Source organism: Gobio gobio (assembly GCF_949357685.1).
Source record: "Gobio gobio genome assembly, chromosome: 6".
NCBI lineage: Eukaryota > Metazoa > Chordata > Actinopteri > Cypriniformes > Gobionidae > Gobio > Gobio gobio.
The window spans coordinates 17,758,837-17,778,968 of record NC_137102.1 but is presented as its reverse complement, the minus strand read 5'-3'; the positions used below and the strand labels follow the sequence as shown (position 1 = coordinate 17,778,968).

The window sequence follows — 20,132 nt, the reverse complement described above, 5'->3', positions numbered from 1 at the left end:
ATCAGTGCGGGTCAGTGATGGGGGGCATGTTTGAGGACAATTCTGGCTCTTGGTTTCAAAGGGCAAAGTAAAACCAGGGAGCACAGAGACAGTGAGACATTTTGGGGAGGAATACTGTGAGCGGATGTAGGCAGTATACTCGAATGTTTCTGTGCTGTTGACGTAAGACAAGTATTGACAACAGAAGAGGGATACTAGGAGGAGAAAACAGCCTTTGGCAATCATAAGGGAAAGAAATATCGTTTTACTTGGCAGCATTATAAACCACAGTGTAAATTTAAGACTAAAGGCTTGCGGCTAGTTTCTTTTTTTACAGAAAAATGGGCTGTTGGTTCATTAAATAATGTCACATCTCTCAAGAACAAACAAAATGCAGCAACAGCACGAGTACAGCTGAATAACGTGGATACGCTTAGATGCACGTTTTGTCAACAAATATGCATTTTCACCACACAGCGTCAAGCGAATCGCACTATAATTGCGTTAAAAGTTTTTATTCCGCCCGTCATTGAACTGGAACTATCTGTCCAATTTGAACTGGAACTACTCGTTTTGTAAGTCACATGACAAAAAAAACAGTGTCGTGGCTTATTTAAGCATCCGATAAAGACAAAATCCAAAAGCCACGTAGTGTCATCAAAAACCATACCCTTGAATGTATTTTAACGTTTAAAATGACAAAGAGAAAATATTTAAGAGAAAATATACAACATCTCTGTTTTTTGGTCTGTGCACTGACATATGACAATGCGCAGTGTAATGTCTTTCTCCGTTCTGTTTCTTAGGCTCGTCTCCAAAGCCATCTTTACACAACAGCTGATTCTGTCTCTTTTGAGCACAGTAACTGTGAATGCTCTGAGTAACAGTGGCACAGTATGAATATGTGAAGCACGCCACAGTGATTCACCTTTCAAGGCTCTCTCTCTTTGGATACGAGAGCATAAGAGAACACAAAAGCTCTTCGTGTGCTTCTCACATACCTCTGTCATTTTTATTAGGAACACATGGCATGGGCCTCGCAGACTCCAAAAAGCGACCTGCTGAATTTATGCGAACGTTTCGATTGTTATTGCACCTTGTGGCACAAGCCAGCTGTGCTAATCAAATGAATTCTTCACACACAGTGCTTGTCTTCCCTTCTGAAAAACTATTTACATAACGTAATACCAGCCCTTCTCCAGAGAGCGACCTAAATTGGCAGCCTTAAGTGGCGGCGCAGTCTGAGGGCAAAGTGAGCCGGACCGCCCCTCCACCCCCTGTAGACGCAGAAAAGGCTGCTGAGTTGGGTCCGTTGGCCTCCATAGTGAAGAGCTTGCAGGCTCGTGGAGGGACGTACTCCGGGGCGGGGACGGTGGCGTTGGCGGCAGTGGCGGGAGCCTCTCTTTCGGGGCTGGAGGCGTGAGAGGAGCAGGGGGAGTTGGTGGGGCTGAGCTGCACGGCTGTGGTGTCCTGCATTGTGTGCTCGCTGGTCTCGATCTCAAACGCAGCACCTCCACCCAACCCACCTGCGCCCCGACCCATAAAGCCCAAACCGCCACCTCCTTTGGACCGACGGGAGCTCTGAGGAGGAGGCAAGCGGCTGCAGATGCAACAAGCCCCGAAGAAGGAGAACGCCACCAGCAGGAGTATCGGTCCGATGATGATCGGGGGATTGCTAGAGGGCACAAGCGTGCTGAAGGCAAAGGCGCCCACTAAGGTGATGTTGATGCCCGCCAACATAATACACAATCCGCATGCGCAGCAAAGGGCAGGAGAAGGCAGACCTTGAGGACGGGATTTCCGCTTCTTGCGGGTCTGCATTTCCTTTTTGGGCACTGATGTGCCAGAACTCTGTTCGCTGCAAACCATATTGGCCAGGGTCACGGTTCCAGCGTTGCTGCCACAACCCCACTCACACCTGCCAAGTCCTCCTTATCAGCAAATTGTAGGAAAAGAGCATTGCTTCTTAATGAGTGCTTGCTTCATACAGCTGGGACGCTACCTGTAGTGCAAAAACAGAGTGAGTGACATAATTGATATTAAACTGCAAGTGTTATATTAAACTTTACTGTAACAAGCATTATGAGATGCCATTTATTGAGCTATTAGAATCTGTTTGTTATTGTAGAATGTAATTCAGTTATTGGGAATAACACAGGTGGTTCACTGGAAGGCCACATGATGACTTAAATGATTAGTTCACTTCAAAATGAAAATTGCTCACCCCCATCTCATCCAAGATGTTCATGTCTTTCTTTCTTCAGTCGAAAAGAAATTACGTTTTTTCAAGGAAAACATTCCAGGATTTTTCTCCATATAACGCACTATGGTAACCAATGGGTTGAAGGTCCAAATCAATGGAGTTTCAAAGGGCTTCGAAGGGCTTCAGAGGGCTCTGCACGATCCCAGGCTGAGGTACGCTGAACTTGCAGCCGATGCGCAACAACAAGGCTATAAAGCGAATGTGCGCCCAGTGGAAGTAGGCTGCAGAGGGTTCGTAGCCACCTTAACATCCAGGCTACTCAAGGAGATGGGAGTGCGCGGGAAGGCCCATTGGCAGGCAGTCAAAGACCTCTCCAGGGCCGCTGAAAAGGGGGGCCAGTGGCTGTGGATGAAAAGAAAGGACTCTATCTGGGCCTTCAAGTGAGTTTATGGCACCTAGGGAGTGAACCTGGGACGCTGGGATTCACTGCTGAACCCTCGGGAGGTGTCGTGGGTCCATCAGTGAAACACAGAAGAAGGAGGGCGCCCACTTGATAACCTGAAGGGTGCCATCACTCATTTGACCATCCCACGGAGTCTCATCGGTGCCTCAAATACGCATTTACTAAGGGATATCAATATCCTATAAAGCAGACCTTATCTAGCGAAGTCATCTGTCATTTTCTTTAAAAAAAATAAATGTATATATACTTTTTAACCTAAATTGCTCAACTTGCGCAGCTTTGCAGCTCGCCACGGATAACATAATCATGTCGGAAAGGTCACGCAAGACGTAGGCAGAAGAACCACACCGTGTTTACAAAGTGCACATGTGAAGACTAATACAAACATCCTTTAGTAAAAAAAAGGTAAAAGAAAGATGTTGGACGATTTTGAAGTTGGAGATTAAGTTTTTGTTGGTAAAGGGCGTTTGTATTAGTCTTCGCACGTTCGCTTGGGGCGGTACTTCCGCCTACGTCTAGCGTGACCTTTCCAACGTGATTACGTAATCGGTGGCGTGTCTCAGAGCAACGCAAGATGAGCAATTTAGGTTAAGAAGTATATCATTATTTTTTTATTACTTTTTTTAATGGCCGATGGTTTCGCTAGATAATACCCTATTCCTCGTCTGGGATCGTGCAGATCCCTCTGAAGCCCTTTGAAACTGCATTTATTTGGACCTTCAACCTGTTGGTTACCATCAAAGTCCATTAAATGAATAAAAATCTAGAATGTTTTCCTAAAAAAAACTTAATTTCTATTCGACTGAAGAAAGATAGACACGAACACTTAGGATGAGATTGGGGTGAGTAAAATATCAGGAAATTTTCATTTTGTATTGAACTAATCCTTTAAACTTAATCAAAGTTGACTTCTCCAACAACTGTGGTCAATAATAATAAAGACAAAGCACATAAAGACAAACACAACATATGACACTAAAATAATGCAATACACATTAACTGAATTACATAAAGTACAACACTCCAATGTGCATAACTGGTAATAAGATAAGGTGTATTAAGTTTTAAGTAAAACTGTTTTCAGCATTGATAATATGAAATGGTTCTTGAGCAGCAAATCAGCATATTAGAATGATTTTAGAAGGATCATGTGACACTGAAGACTGGAGTAATGATGATGGCAATTCAAATAAATACAGCCTGGGTGAAAATAAGAGACTTCTTTTAAAAACATACATAACTTATCCCTAAAATCAGAGGGAAATGATAGTTGACACTGATGTAGAAGCACCTAACCCTGGTTCTAAACTTGACATAAACTGTAAACTCGTCCCTTAAATCTGGTTGGTTGAATGGAATGTTGTTCCAAGAACATGTTTTACTTGGCGAAATCGTTTTTTGTGTTAAGTTTAAGGTAAATTATAAAGTAATCAGAGGTGTAAAAAGTACTCAAAAATGTTACTCAAGTGAAAGTACAAGTACTGAATGAAATTTTTACTCAATTAAAAGTAAAAGTATCTGGCCAGAATCATACTTGAGTAAAAGTAAAAAAGTACCACATTAAAAATGTACTGAGTATTAAAAAAGTAAAAGTAGCATAAAAGTAGCAGCAAGAATGAAAACTAGAGATTCTTCTTTAAGCTTTTAATCTCTAAAAACATGAAGTGAATGAACCACATACAAGGTTTTTTCCTGCTTTAGAACTGTTTGAATTTAATGGTATTTAATTATCAAACTATAAGTCTATTACCTAATGCCAGAATGCAACATGCTACTCAAAGTTGTAAAACCCCGGATTTAACTTAAAGGGATAGTTTACCCAAAAATGGAAATTTGATGTTTATCTGCTTATCTCCAGGGCATGCAAGAGGTAGGTGTCTTTGTTTCTTCAATAGAGCACAGATGAAGATTTTTAACTCCAACTGTTGCAGTCTGTCAGTCGTATAATGCATGTGAATGGAAACAAAATCTATGAGAGAAAAAAAAACATGCACAGACAAATCCATATTAAACCCTGCAGCTCGTGACGACACATTGATGTCCTAAGACACGAAACGATTGGTTTGTGCGAGAAACCGAACAGTATAACGCCCCAGTAGGGGACACTATACTATCAAAGAGCACCATCCTTCAGATGAGACGTTAAACCGAGGTCCTGACTCTCTGTGGTCTTAAAAAAAAATCCTAGGATGTCCTTAGGAAAAAGAGTAGGGGTGTAACCCCGGCATCCTGGCCAAATTAGCCTCTGTCCATTATGGCCTCTTAATCATTCCCATATACCGATTGGCTTCATCACTCCGTCTCCTCTCCACCATAAGCTGGTGTGTGGTGGGCGTTCTGGCGCAATATGGCTGCTGTCGCATCATCCAGGCGGTGCTGCAAATTGGTGTTGGTTGATTTGAGTACCCAAAAAAGCGCTATATAAATGTAACAAATTATTATTATTATTATTATTATTATTATTATTATTATGTACATTGACCACACTTACCGGAAGTGATGGCATGCTGAACGGGCGTCGGACATAGATCGTTTTTGAGGTAAAGATATTATATAAATACTGTTCGGTTTCTCGCACAAACCGATCGTTTCATGTCTTAGGACATCAATGTGTTGTCACGAGCTGCGATTGGGATTTGTCTGTGCAAGTTTTTTTTACTCTCATAGGATATGCTAGTAGTCATGTACCATTCACATGCATTATATGACTGATAGACTGCAACGGTTGGAGTTAAAAATCTTCATTTGTGTTCTACTGAAGAAAAAAAGACACCTACATGTAAGTAGATAAACATCATATTTGCATTTTTGGGTGAACTATGCCTTTAACCAGAAGCTGATTTTCAAAAATGTGAGTGTCAAGCGTCTTTTGGGGCTGAAAAGCTATCTAGCAGTGCTGAAAAGCCTCTCACTCTAATTTCCAGGGCTGCGTTTCCCAAAACCATTGTAAGCTTAAGTTGATCGAAGAACAATTGCCACCAATGGTCTCTACGATCAACTTAGGCTTATTATGGTTTTGGGAAACGCAGCCCAGTTCAAGGTGCTGCATTGTGGTAATTGATGCGACATGACGTCACTTCCAAAAGACCAATTAACATGTCTGACCAATTTCATGGAATGTGAAAATGAATCTCATTGGCAGAATAAATACATTTAAATTAAACTGGGCATCAGCGCAATTCAATTGGTTTGGTAATAGCAAGGGAAAATAGAATGAAGTGATCTCCAAAACAGAAGTACTTTTTGAGTGTAGATAAAATAGTAAGGAGTAAAAAGTACTTTTTTTCCTTAAAAATGTAATTAAGTAAAAGTAAAAGTATTGATTTTTAATTGTACTCAAGTAAAGTAAAAATCCCCAAAAAATAATACTTAAGTACAGTAATCAAGTAAAATTACTCAAGTACTTTACACCTCTGAAAGTAATTAATAATTTTTCAATTAAAGGGTTGGTTCACCCATAAATTCTAATTCCGTCATCATTTACTCACCATCATGTCGTTTCAAACCCGCAAGACTTTCGTTCACCTTCGGAACACAAATGAAGATATTTTTAATCAAATCTGAGCCTGTTCTGTACTTATGTGAATAAAAGCCTAAATTAAATCTGTTCAGCGCATAAGCGATTGTGTCTCTTCAGAAAATTTGGACTAAACCACTCAATTCATAATGATTAGTTTTACGAATGTAATTCAATTATTGGGAATAACACAGGTGGTTCACTGGAAGGCCACAAGATGATTTAAACTTCATCACAGTTGACTCCTCCAGCTACTGTGGTCAATAATAATAAAGACAGAGCACATAAAGACAAACACCACATACGACAATAAAGTATTGTAATAAATATTAACTGAATTACATAAAGTGCAACACTCCAATGTACATAAATGCTAATAGAGATAAGGAGTATGCAGCAAATCAGCATATTAGAATGATTTCTGAAGCATCATGTGACTGGAGTAATGCCTGCTGAAAATTCAAGTAAATGTATCCTTGGTGAAAAAAACCCTTTGAACAGTAGAATGTATATAAATATATAGTTTGGGGTGGTAAGTTTGCACGTCCTGATTTTGCAGAGTTGGAAGTGTTCCTGGGTCAACATATATTTTGGTGATCCAGGAACAACAGTCCTGGTCAAAAATGTAGTCCTAACCCTACATACCCCTAAACCTCAGCCTACCCATAAATTATCCCTAAAATCAGAGGGAAGTGATCGGTGAATAACACTGATGTAGAAGCACCTAAACCTGGTTGTAAGCCTAAACTTGACATAAACTGTAAACTTGTCAACTTAAAAATGGTTGAATGAAATGTTGTTCCAGAATTAACAAATATGTTGATCCAGGAACGTAGGCTACTTGGTGAAATCAGTTTCTGTGTTAAGTTAAAGGTAAATTAAAATAAGACTTTTGTTCATGAAGATATTTTTAATAAAATCTGAGCCATTTCTGTACTTGTATGAATAAAAGCCCGAAATCTATTCAGCGTTTAAAGCAATTGTGTCTCTTTAGAAAATTTGGACTAAACCACTCAATTCATGGATTAGTTTTACAATTGAACTTCATAAAGATCAAGAAGATCGTCAAGTGGTAGTTGCATAGACTGTCAATGGAGGGACAGAAATATCTCAAATTGTATAAAAAATATCTTAATTTGAGTTCCGAAGATGAACGAAAGTCTTGCAGGTTTAGAACGAGTAATAGGTGAGTAATTACAGAATAAAATTTTTTGGGTGAACTAAAGTTGTTACATTTTGATTACAATATCTTTAACTTAAAGATAATCAATTAACAAGTTTTAATGCAGCATTTTACTTACTGCATTTACCGTAGCATTTTAAATAGTTTCCCCGTTAAATAACTAATATTTTTTGACAGTGAATGGCTCATTACTCAAGTCATGACACTGAAAAAAGGGATGTTTTCTCAGTCCCATTTGCCCTTATATGCTGTACTGGAGCTTTTCACAACACCAAGGTCATATTTTACTTTCTGAAGCTACTCGTTTCACACAATACCCGTTTAAATTACATTGTATTATCAACTGTGGAATGAATCCGTAAAATGCGTAGGTACCCATAGGAGCATTGAGCATCCTCAATGCTGGTTTCACCCCTGCCGGATGTGATAGCGTATGAGACGATTAAATGTGGTTAAAGACGGTCGTTTAAACAAATAACGCGCTGTATGAATATATGCTGCGATTTAGAAATATTTTCTGCGCCTCTTCTTGAAAAAGAAAATGTCTTACCGCTTAGTCGACGTCCAGAAGAATTATAAAGGCTTGATGATGATTTCTCTGGGTATCAGGCTACGTGCGAAGCCTGTCGTTTACCAAGTCGAAAACGCCGTCCTAAAAAAATACGGCGTCTTCACGCGGGTTCCGTTGCCCGACTCATATTAAGATCAATACTCCTGTCACTCAACACACGTCAGGCGCGCTCCACGCGCTGGATTCGAGTCTCAGCAGATTCTGACAAGATTTCTCTCATTAAACGAATATTTCTTTTTACAAAATGAAAAGATAATAACTAAGAGTTGTAATATTTTCCTTTCGTGTTGGCAGTAACAGGTTGCACAGAAGCCCGTGTGTTGATCAGTGCAGTGGTGTGTGCGTGTGACTGTGAATGAGCGAGTGGGCATGTGTTCAATGAGTGTGTAGGGAGGAGGGACTCTCTCATCATCATCAGCTATATGTGCTCAGCTCCCACATCGTTTTATGATAGTAGGCCAAACTACCACTCTAAAAATCCAACACAAATATTACTGCCAAAAATACCATAGGCCTACTACTTATTGAAAAAAAATTACTTTTTACATTGTTTGAAGGAGATCCTACATGCATTTATTATGATATCACGGTAGTAACAATACATCAATATATAAAAAGCCTAACTAATGTGTTTTGCTTGAACTTATTGTGCTGTATATTATATAAATGTGCAAAGAATCATTTAAAGATATAGGTCTCTTGTAGGCTATATCTTAAAGAAAGTATGATGCTAACCATAATTTCAGACAAAATACAATGTTTGTCATTTTATTTTGATAGTGGTGTGTTCCCACTGTTTTATTTGATAAGCAAGCAGAATCTATAGTATTTGGTTACGTTTAAACACCAAGCCTGTAGTGCTCCTCTCAGAAACTGAAGGAAGGCGCCTCGATCGCCCCCCGGTGGCTGGTCCCAGTATAGCTCCTAAACCCCACCCCTCCATGTATTAGAATGGACCCGAGACACACTAAACAATTCAATTACACTTCAAATAATTGTTTTCAAAAGATGGTTTCTGTCATTTTAGGCAGTTTTTATCACGATGATTTCATTTCAAGTGTTCGTTTTTTAAACAAGTTTAGTTTTAGTGAGTTTTTTTGATACTATAAAAACGGGAGGTGTGACGTCATGATTGACTGCTGAGATTGACGGCTTCTCTGAGTGAAGTTGTCACTGAGATTGGAGCTTTAGCTTTCATTTCTACATTTCCATAACTGTTTATTTTACACCATCATAATTAATTGTTCTGCATCTGTGAGAGTGTGGGCGGGCTTTTGGCCTCTACTTCCTGCTCTCTACTGCGCAACTCCGGTCCCGAGATCGCTACTGCGCAGACTCGGTCCCAAGATGTCAGCGCCGTATGCGGCCTCCGAAAGCTTCAACTATGGTAAGCGGAAGTCAATGAAGTCGCGTCGTCCATATTTTTTTACGGTCTATGGTTTAAACTCATGGGCCCTATTTTAACAATCTGACACATGGTCTGAAGCCCAGGTATGCTTAGCCTGGCTCCGCCCCCCTACGTACTTCCGCTCAATTTTAATTTTCCTTCAGTACTCCGTCTGGGATTGCGGTATTGCGGTATATTCTCTGGTTTTCTCCGAACAAATTTTTACCGGCCCAATCAGCGAACAGAGGGAGTGGCTGAGAACGATGACGTTGATGATGTCATGCGCTAGTTTGAGTTGTAGTTCAGTAATGGCGGCGGAGAAAGATGCAAGCAAAGCCATTCATTCCGTTGTGGCACCACTGCCGATTATCCAGAAGTTAAAGCCGGAGCAAGAACAAGCTTTGCTGAGTTTTGTTGGTGGCCGTGATGTTGTGGCCCTCCTCCCCACAGGGTTCGGGAAAAGTTTGATTTTCCAGCTCGCTCCATTAGTGGTGATGGAGTTGGCTGAAGCCCTATTCAGACGGTAAGTAAATTGTTTCTTGTGGGGTCAGATCCAGATATTGTCATCATTTACAGGGGCTAGTCAGTGATTTTATTGCCGTCCATCTCCCACAACCCGCGTAAAAATCCCAGGCCGAATTACCTACTGTTTTAGACATATTTATATCCTTTTTGACCACTGCAGAGCGCCGTAAGGTTGCGCTTCGCTGTAATTTGGATGTATTTCTAGACTTGTATTTCTTTAAATGCTGGCAAGTATTTTCAAGAGCAATATATTTCATCACCGCTCAAAAAATAAAAAGAAGAAAAGCACGTAAACATTTGAATTGGGCTGTTATTTACAGCAGCATTTATTCTTATCATACCAAGCATGTGACATTTTATTTACAGCATACAATCATGTCACGGACCACGTGAGCAGCACATTCCCGATCACAAAACTCTCCCCTCCACCGTGAATAAATCACAATCCGAATGCACGAGTTTTAGGTTTTATCACTGAGGTGGCTGCAGTTATTTTGACGGACTTCCATGTGAGAAACAGAGGCGAACGGCGCAAGACATACGTCACGACCAAACGTCGCCGATTGGTTATGATCCAAAGTGGCTCTGGGCAGATCCAATAGTTTTAAACTTCAAGTACCCGCCTTCAAGGAAATAAATGCTTGTCAATGGAGAGTGGCCAGACTCTCTGTACAAATGAAATGTACGAGAGTCTGGTAAGACCAGTCTAAGGTATGCTTAAAGCGTGTCCAAATCCACTTTTGCTAGTTTAACAATGGAAAAAACGGTCGGCACGCCAGACGTATGGTCCAAAAGGGTTGTGCCTAGTCTCTTAATGAGTCATGGGTGTGTTTTGGGCGTAACGTGCAATAAACCAACCAGAGTGTCATCTCCCATTCCCTTTAAAAGCCAGTTGCACTTGCACCATGGCAGATTCGCTATTTAGCCTACATGGCGGAATTTGTGAGCGGAAAGATTGAACGCTTCCACAAGGAGGAATCCTTTAATTTTTTAGGGTGCTTTCACACCTGCCTCATTTAGTTCGGTTGAATCGGACTAGAGTTCGTTTTCCCCTTTTGTGTGGTTCGTTTGGTCAGGTGTAAAAGCAGCAATTGCACTCGGTGCGCACCAAAAGCGGACCAAACAAGCGTCTCGGTACGCTTTCAAATGAACTCTGGAGCAGTTTGTTTGTGGTGAGAACGTGATCCGACCTCGAACAGACCCAACTGCAAAAAGTACTGATAATTGTTGGACTAAACCAGCTACCGTAGTCAGCTGCCTGTGCATTATGGGATGAGGAAGTGTTTGTTGACAGTTTGCACTTTAGCATGGCAGCTCGTGGACAAACTTGGAGTAGTGAGGAGGTGCGGAGTGTTACGACCCCTCAGTCTAGGGGACAGGGGTGAACATAAAAACAACAGGCAAGGCAGGTTTGCGTTTAAGAGGAACTTTCTCAGGTTCCTAGTTTTTTTATTCTTGCTTGTGGAGTTTAAATTGAGGTGAGCGTCACCAGAAATCACAAAAGGAAACAAAATAAGTTAGAACGCGGGGAACTTCAGGGCTAGGCTAAGCCAAAATAATAAACAAAAATTCAACTAACTCATCCCCAAGAAAAACTAAATTTCCTGTCAAAAGAAAATGGAACAAAAGAAAAGTACAATGTCTTCCCTAACTCCTTAACTAAACATAAACAGGAGAAAAGGATCTTAAAGAAAAGAGGCACCTAGCCCCTACAGCATTCATAAATAACAAATGGTGAATGTAGCGGGTGGCACACACGCCATTAACCGCAGGAAAAAATAATAGTAACAATGAGAGGGAGTAAATACAAAAGAAAGGAAAAAAAAAAAAAACACCAATGGCTCACTCAGCAATCGCTGTTCACCGGCACAGTTTACACAATGTTACACAGGACTAAAAACACAATCAGTCTCTGGCTCTCTCCCTCTCCCGATGACACGCTTCCGCTCCTCTTTTCAAAGAACGCCGCGCTGCTCGTAACCAACCACCGCGCTCTGACGGCACGTCCAATTTGGGCAGAAGGACCTATGAAAAGAAGGATAGGAGGAGAGACTGCGAAAGCAATAAGGAGAGAGGGGGGGGGGGACACACGCCCATCCAAAGATAGTCACAGACGTAACAGGAGCCTCATAGAAATTTGATCTGATGACCATATTAGGCATAGATATCCATAATAAAGGCTAGATGTCTTACGGCGGAGTCTCTAACGTCATCACCGGCGGCCATCTTGTCACAGGCAGGGCTCTGTGGTACCTGATGATCCGAATGAACACAAATACTCTTATCTCACTGAAATCTTGACGGATTTACAAATGGTTTGGTTTCTTACAAACGTTATTAACGTGGCTATAATTATGGATGCTTGAACAAATTATGAATAATTTTTCATAAGTATGCAGTGTCATAACTACATCTCTGACGTTTATAACAAACCAAACAGTTTGAAAATCGGTAGAAAATTTTGCAAGTTATGGTTATTTAAAAAGTACACGCACCATTAAAACACAATGTTAAGAGTGAGCGAGTTGACTGTGACAAGATGGCCGCCAGGTGCGGATGTCGACCCCCATTGGCCAGCAGCGCGCACGAGACATCTAGCCTTTATTATGGATATCTATGATATTAGGTCCCAACTTTCGCACGCTCGCCATTTGCAGTGCATTTGAACGTTGTTTTAAGCCGCATCCGCGCTTCATTATAGAAATGTATTGTTTGCATATTGTGGTGTATACAAACAATGTAATAGATTATGGCTGGGGACAAAACCAGCCCGCGCAGTCGTCTCTCCATAGTTGTGTTGTCTCCGTGTTGTTTGCTGGCTTTTCCTCTTCTGTTGGAATTTTCTTGCACATAAATTCTGACCGATCGAAAAGCAGTTTAAGGAATACGCCATGGCCAATGAGAAATGTGGATGTTGTCATGTGACTGCATTTTGGTTTGTTTCAACTGGTTCGGACCAAAGCAATCATTGTGGTGTGAATAGGAAGCAAAAAAAATGAAAAATGCTACAATGTATAAATGTTTGCCCTTGGTTCGGACCAAATGAGCCAAACTATAGATGTGAAAGCACCCTTAAGCGCATATTACTAACCCAACCCTTTAACCCTCTGGTGCTCTTCGTTTAGTGGTTGCATTGGTTGTCTTCCCGGTCATAAGTGACCGGACACCTAAAAATTAAGCTTCCTCCACCCCAGTAAAACCAATGCAATTTTTTTTTTCAATAATATTTTTTCTTTTTAATTTTGTATTTTGAGATGATTTGATGGTATTTTTTAATATTTATGCAATAATTATGGTCTATTTTTGCCATTGAAAATTATACAAAAAAATTTTTTGGTTATTTTTGTAATTATTATTATTATTGCAGTATTCCAGGTTAAAATAGAGACTAGGCCTTCAAAATAAATTTGTTTGAAGGCAGATTAGTGCCCTCTTTTGGAATTATTTAAGAAATCATGCAACCATGGGTGTAATCACTAGAGGTCTCTATGCATGGAGAGGCTTGAGATTTCCCTAGTTCTCTTTTGAACACATTTAACGATATTTTATTTTATTTTTGTGATGGATTTGAATATATATTTTAAAAAATCTCAAAGACTATTTATTATAAAGTTTTGGATATTTTTTGTTGTTGTTAGAAATATAGATTTTTTTTTCTGTGAATTTGTGTTTTTGCAGATTTCCCATTTATTTCCTATGGTGGTCCTTTTTGACAGAAGAGCACAAGTGGGAGTATTTTTTTACGACCACTTAGCATGCTCGAATCATGCCCTCAATTTTTTTTGTGTGTTTATATACCTAATGCTAGAAAAGTCACCACGTTTCATATCATTCTGATGAAGCTGTGATTTAAAAAAATTCAAAATGTGATTCATAGGTTCAGTTTTTCATAGGTGTGTGTGTGTATAAGTGTGCGTGTGAGTGGATGTGTCAATATCACACTCTTGATGTTTTAGAGTGTCACCCCTTTACTGCTGTGTACTTTTTTTCAGCATAGTGGCCAATTTGTAGATTGTACACACAAATATTCGGAGAATTTTTGTGTTTTTGCCGATTTCCCATTCAAGACAATGAACGCTACTTTTTTTTTTTACGACCACTTAGCATGCTCGAATCATGCCCTCACTTTTTTTGTGTGTTTACATACCTAATGCTAGAAAAGTCACCAAGTTTCATATAATTCCGATGAAGCAGTGATTTTTAAAATTTCAAAATAGAAAATTTTCCGTTCAGAAATGACCGAAGAGCACCAGAGGGTTAAAGGGGTACTTCAGCGCTGGGAAGATGAATGTGTATTTAAACTGAGTCATTTATGTAGTAGAAATGTGACATTATTTTTGAATTTGGTGCCTTCTAGACCGAGAAAAGACAGAAACATTTATTTTTGTCTCATGTGGATGAAAGACAACAACTCCCAGAATGCACTTGCTTTTCTGCCCTATGAGGCAACTCCCAAAGTCACAGCTACTGGTTATATCACTTGCCCACCACGGCACCGCCCCCACCGTCGTTTATATATTCATAGTAATAAAATAATTTTGTTCAGTTAGAGAACAGACACTACAATTAAAAATTGAACGTGTCTTTTCAATAAAGTGTGAGTGAGCCGAACGAAAGTCACGACACAAATGCAGCAGGAGTCAGATTTCATTCATCACGAGAGCGAAGAGCTGAGGTAAGCGCGGCAGTCATTCACGACGCGTGTCCAGTCTGGCGTGTTATCAGATCATGCCTATGGAAGCTTAGCTTTCATAGGAATTCATTGAAAAGTTGAAACACTCACTTTGCTCCGTATCGCTCCGTTATTAATGCCCGAGCCGAGCGGCAGCAACTGTGCGCATTTACATTCTGTGAGTGAGATCCCACCTCTATGGGCTGTAGTCTATAGCCTCTGGCCAAAAAATCCTCAGATGACGCAAAATGACGATATTTGCGTCATCGGAGGATTTTTTCCAGAAATAAAATGCAAATGTAATTCTCTTATCTCAGGGGGATATTAGGGGGGAAAGTACCATAATTTGAATATACTACCGGGTTTCTACCGATACAAAGCTTAATGCTAAATCGCTGAAGTAATCCTTTAAATAACAAAAATACTGCGCTATTGACTTTAGACCAGGGTTTTGTTGGTCAATGGCGCAGTCATTTTCAGTTGCCTCAAAATACCAATGCTGCAACAATGCGCATGGACACACCTGGTTTTCAGAACAGCACGCCCAAGGGTGAACATGTGCCACTGGACGTGAAAATGATAACTGCGTCGGGCTGAAACTAGCAAAAAACACTTGCGTCGCTCATGTCGTTGCATTGCGCCGGGTGTATGATAGGGCCCTATGTCTCTTCCCCCCTTACGAAAATGTACCACAATTTACAGTAGCCTATACCAATTTCCAGCAAAATACATTAGTTAGGCCTAATTTATTGTTGCTTCTGTAAAATAATAATAAATTCATGCGGGATGGTTACCATGGTAAATGTTATGAGAAGGTAAGCCTTACTTTGTAAAAGGAGCCTTATATAAAACCAATCATACACAAACACTGTGAACATGAGACTTATAATTGATGCCTGAATTGTCATCATATACTTTGTCTCCAGCTATGGTTACCATTGTACATTGTGTAAGGTCATCTACAAAATTGCGCAGCATAAAACCCTATTAAGTATAATAGGGTTTTATGCTGCGCTATTTTGTAGATGACCTTACACAATGTACTTTTGATAGTTGTGTTGGCCATGAGCAGGTCAGTATATACATCACAATATCACCATGAGCACCGTAATGGTCTAACAGTTCACTTCTCATTTATATGAATCATTTTATCAGTAACATTTCTGATGAATCGCTTTGTGTAGTTATCATTTACTGCCTTTTGAATAAGCTGTACTGTTTCTTCAGATCATCATGAAGTTATTTTTTCCTAGTCGTGTGAAACTTCTCTCTAGTGCGGCTGTGTGAGACACCCAGTACAATGGTGTATAATTCAGTCATTAGCGTACGTCAGAGCTCTTAGCAACAGCAGGCAGTGTCCCTCTTCGTTGTCGCCATGCAAGGACAGATACTGCATATTCAGCCTTAGAGTGTCACTGATGGTCTGCGTGGGATGTACAATGATTCTGTGCCGTGCACGTTACGTGTTCACACAGTACGTGAGGGTCTGAGTCATTTCTAGTTCTGCAAAAGGACTACCGTTAAGATATAGTAAGTATGTCAGAGAGAAGGTAGATCAGGAAAACGGGTGTTTATAACTGTGTGTTGACATGACACTAAGACATTTTAATAGAATTTGTTTGTAATAATTGAGTTTTCTACATTTTATTTTGTTTGTGCAATTCAGTTTGTGAAATGTCTGTGGAAAGAGCGCTTCATCTACAAAGTGAGCACTTAACTACGTCCTACTGACTCTCTTCTTCTATGCTTTCACTATTTTTGTAACATTTTGTTCTAGCTTGTACTATTCCAGATGATGTTTAAAACTTTGCATTGCCATCACTTCTCTTGTCATTGCCTCCTAAAGATGAATCACTTTTTGTATTCCTCATTTGTAAGTCCATTTGGATAAAAGCATCTGCAAAATAAATACATGTAAAGGTCAAACATTTGATAAGCATCTGTTAAAAAAAAATTACATTCTAAATCATAAACATCTTAAAGATGTTTTCTAAATGTCTATTTAACATGACAGGAAACATTTTACAGACATATTTTAGTTGAGTGCATATCCCAGATGAAAACATGTGTAACTGTCATAGGCCAGTAAGAGCTGTGCATGTAAACCTCACTCCCCTGATCTCAAGAGGCGCTGTAGCGACTGACGCTAGTGGATGTGGTCATTAGCCTCCTTGTTAGAGCGCCCGCCTCCCACGGCAGAGACCACAGTTTGAGTATGGTTACATTTGGTGCCGTGACCCGTATGGAAGTAAGGTTTGGGGGGTGAGTGTAATTGTTGTAGGCTAGTAAGAGCTGTGTGTGTAAACCTCACTCCCCTGATCTCAAGAGGCACTGTAGCGACTGACGCTAGTGGCTGTGGTCTTTAGCCTCCTTGTTAGAGCACCCGCCTCCCACGGCAGAGACCACAGTTTTAGTATGGTTACATTTGGTGCCGTGACCCGGATGAGAGTAAGGTTTGGGGGTGAGTGTAACTGTCGTAGGCCAGTAAGAGCTGTGTGTGTAAACCTCACTCCCCTGATCTCAAGAGGCGCTGTAGCGACTGACGCTAGTGGCTGTGGTCTTAAGCCTCCTTGTTAGAGCGCCCGCCCCCCACGGCAGAGACCACAGTTTTAGTATGGTTACATTTGGTGCCGTGACCCGGATGAGAGTAAGGTTTGGGGGTGAGTGTAACTGTCATAGGCCAGTTAGAGCTGTGCGTGTAAACCTTAAACCGTAAACCTTAAAACTCAGTCTTAAGTCAAACAGTAGAGTGTGGCGCTAGCAACGCCAAGGTCATGGGTTCGATTCCCAGGGAAAGCAAGAACTGACAAAATGTAAAATGTGTACCTTGAATGCAATGTAAGTCACTTTGGATAAAAGCGTCTGCCAAATGCATAAATGTAAATGTAAACCTCACTCACCTGATCTCAAGAGCCACTGTAGCAACTGACGCTAGTGGCTGTGGTCTTTAGCCTTCTTGTTAGAGCGCCCGCCTACCACGGCAGAGACCACAGTTTTAGTAGGGTTTCATTTGCTGCCGTGACCCGGATGGGAGTGAGGTTTAGGGGGATGAGTGTAACTGTCGTAAGCCAGTAAGAGCTGTGCGTGTAAACCTCAATCCCCTGATCTCAAGAGGCACTTTAGCGACTGACGTTAGTGGCTGTGGTCTTTAGCCTCCTTGTTAGAGAAGCCCACCTCCCATGGCAGAGACCACAGTTTTAGTATGGTTACATTTGGAGCCGTGACCCGGATGGAAGTGAGGTTTAGGGGGATGAGTGTAATTGTCGTAGGCCAGTAAGAGCTGTGCGCGTAAACCTCACTCCCCTGATCTCAAGAGGCGCTCTAACGACTGACACTAGTGGCTGTGGTCTTTAGCCTCCTTGTTAGAGCACCCGCTCCCACGGCAGAGACCACAGTTCGAATCCCGCCCGGAGCGGGTTGAGTAGAACCGGTTACACATGCACATCAAAACAGTTGTCTCTGAGATGTACGTGTGCTATGAGGAACTCAGAACTCAATTAAAAACTAATATAAAACTATTAACTTAGAGAAAACTACAAATATTCAGTCTTAAGTAATTTACTCGTCATCATGTGGGTCCAAACCTGTATGACAATCTTTCTTCTGTGGAATGCAAAAGGGGATATTTTTCAGTTTCAGTGCTCTTTGTTCTAAACTATGGAAGCAAATGGGTTCAATCTTGTTTTCAAGTGTTCTTCAAAATATTTGTATTTGGTAATAAGAAAGTGATACACGTTTGGAATGTCATGGAGGTGAATAAATGATGACAGAAGATGTTCTTGTAACCGGTCCTACTCAACCTGCTCCAAGCGAGATTTGAACCAACATCACGAGCATGGGAGGCAGGCGCTCTAACAAAGACGGCAAAGGCCGCAGCCTGTAGGGTCAGTCGCTAGTACGCCTCTGAGGCCAGGGGAGTCTGTTACACTAACCCCTTAAATCTCACTCCCATCTGGGTCATGGCATTAAATGTAACCGGTCCTACTTGACCCGTTACATGGATTCAAACTAACTGTGCCACGCAAGTCCTGAAAAGTTAAGCCAAAACGTTTCGACCGCCCCCGGGTAGCTGGTCCCAGTATAGGTCATAAACCCCACCCTCTCCATGTAATTGAAAAGTACGTGAGACAATCAAATTACACTTCAAATACATTTTTTCCAAAGATGATAAGGTTAATTATTACAAAGGTAATTTTTTAACACGCTGATGGTAGTTCAAGTGTTTGTTTTTTAAATAAGTTTGGTTTTAGTTAGTTATTCGATGCTATAAAAACGCGGGTGTGACGTCATGATTGACAGCTTGTCTGACCGAAGTAGTCATTGAGGTATCAACTGACTTTTTTCGAGATTTTCAGGAGGCGATTGGAGCTTTAACTTTCATTTACATTCCCATAACTGTTTGTTTCACAACGACATAATGAGTTGATCTTCAGTAAACTGTATGGTTCCTCATGCAACATAAATGTCATTATGAGTGAAGGCAGTGGTGTCACCATGACAACCACATCCACAGCAACTTTTTTCGTTGGTTTAAGACCAATAAGCTCATAATGGGAAGCAGTCGACACCTTCCTTTTTCCATTTTTTAAGAGGGTGTATTCGATCAGAAAAGACTTTCTGACTCAATTCTATATCTAGATTGTGCAATGCACATTAAACTCTGAAGCCAACATTCCCATATCTGGGGCCTTGATACCACGGCTCCACTTCACGTTCACTACTGCGCAGACTCGGGTCCCGAATCAGTGCACGATGTCAGCGCCATTTTAGAACATTGGCGGCTTCACTTTTCTACATTGGAAGAGAGTCAAGGTGCATCTTTTTTACAGTCTATGATTTCGAACCAGCATCTACGGAATGGTAGGCAGGCGCATTAACAAAGACGGCAAAGGCCGCAGCCTCTAGTGTCAGTCGCTAGTACGCCTCTTGATGCCATGGGGAGTGAGTTTTACTCACACAGCTCTTACTAGCTTGCCTCCATTACACTTGGCACCCTAAATCTCACTCCCATCCGGGTCACAGCACCAAATGTAACCGGTCCTACTTGACCTGTTCCAAGCGGGATTCAAACCAGCATGGGAGGCATACGCGCTAACAAGGACGGCAAAGTCCGCAGCCTCTAGTATCAGTCGCTAGTCCTGTTGAGGCCATGGGGAGTGAGGTTTACTCGCACAGTACTAGCTTGCTTCTGATACATTCTGAAAACCCATTGACTTTCATTGTATACGGACAAAACCAACTGAAACATTCTTCAAAATATCTTTTTTAATGTTCTACAGAAGAAAGAAAGTCATACAGGTTTGGAACGACATGAGGGTGAGATAATGGTGACAGATGTTTCATTTCTTGGGTGAAGTATCACTTTAAGCACATGGTTGTCATTTTCAGCTTACTCGTTGCTTTTATCAAACATTATTTTAGTATTGGAGCAGACACCTTGTTTGAATGAGTGAAATCAGATAGGATACAGTAATGAGATGTAAGCAGAGATCAGCCTTGCTTATTGTGAATGAATACTGTTTGCTCTTTAATGATGAGACTCAGTGGATCCAGCCATTATGAAGGGTCTTGATCAGAAGATGGCGACTTAAACTTTCGCCTGCCCAAGATATCTGGAACATCTGCAGAAGGC

At 41.0% G+C, this 20,132-nt stretch overlaps 2 protein-coding genes across 2 annotated transcripts in view; both read right to left on the bottom strand.

The window, feature by feature from the left end:
• LOC307127360 (uncharacterized protein) overlaps positions 1–20,132 on the bottom strand; it is an 866,317-nt gene that overhangs the window by 691,011 nt on the left and 155,174 nt on the right. The window lies entirely within an intron of this gene.
• tmem275a (transmembrane protein 275a) lies at positions 1,204–1,848 on the bottom strand (the record flags this gene model as incomplete). The annotated part of the gene is made up of 1 exon (XM_079818531.1): positions 1,204–1,848. The coding sequence occupies one exon, from the start codon at positions 1,846–1,848 to the stop codon at positions 1,204–1,206; it is 645 nt and encodes a 214-aa protein (XP_079674657.1).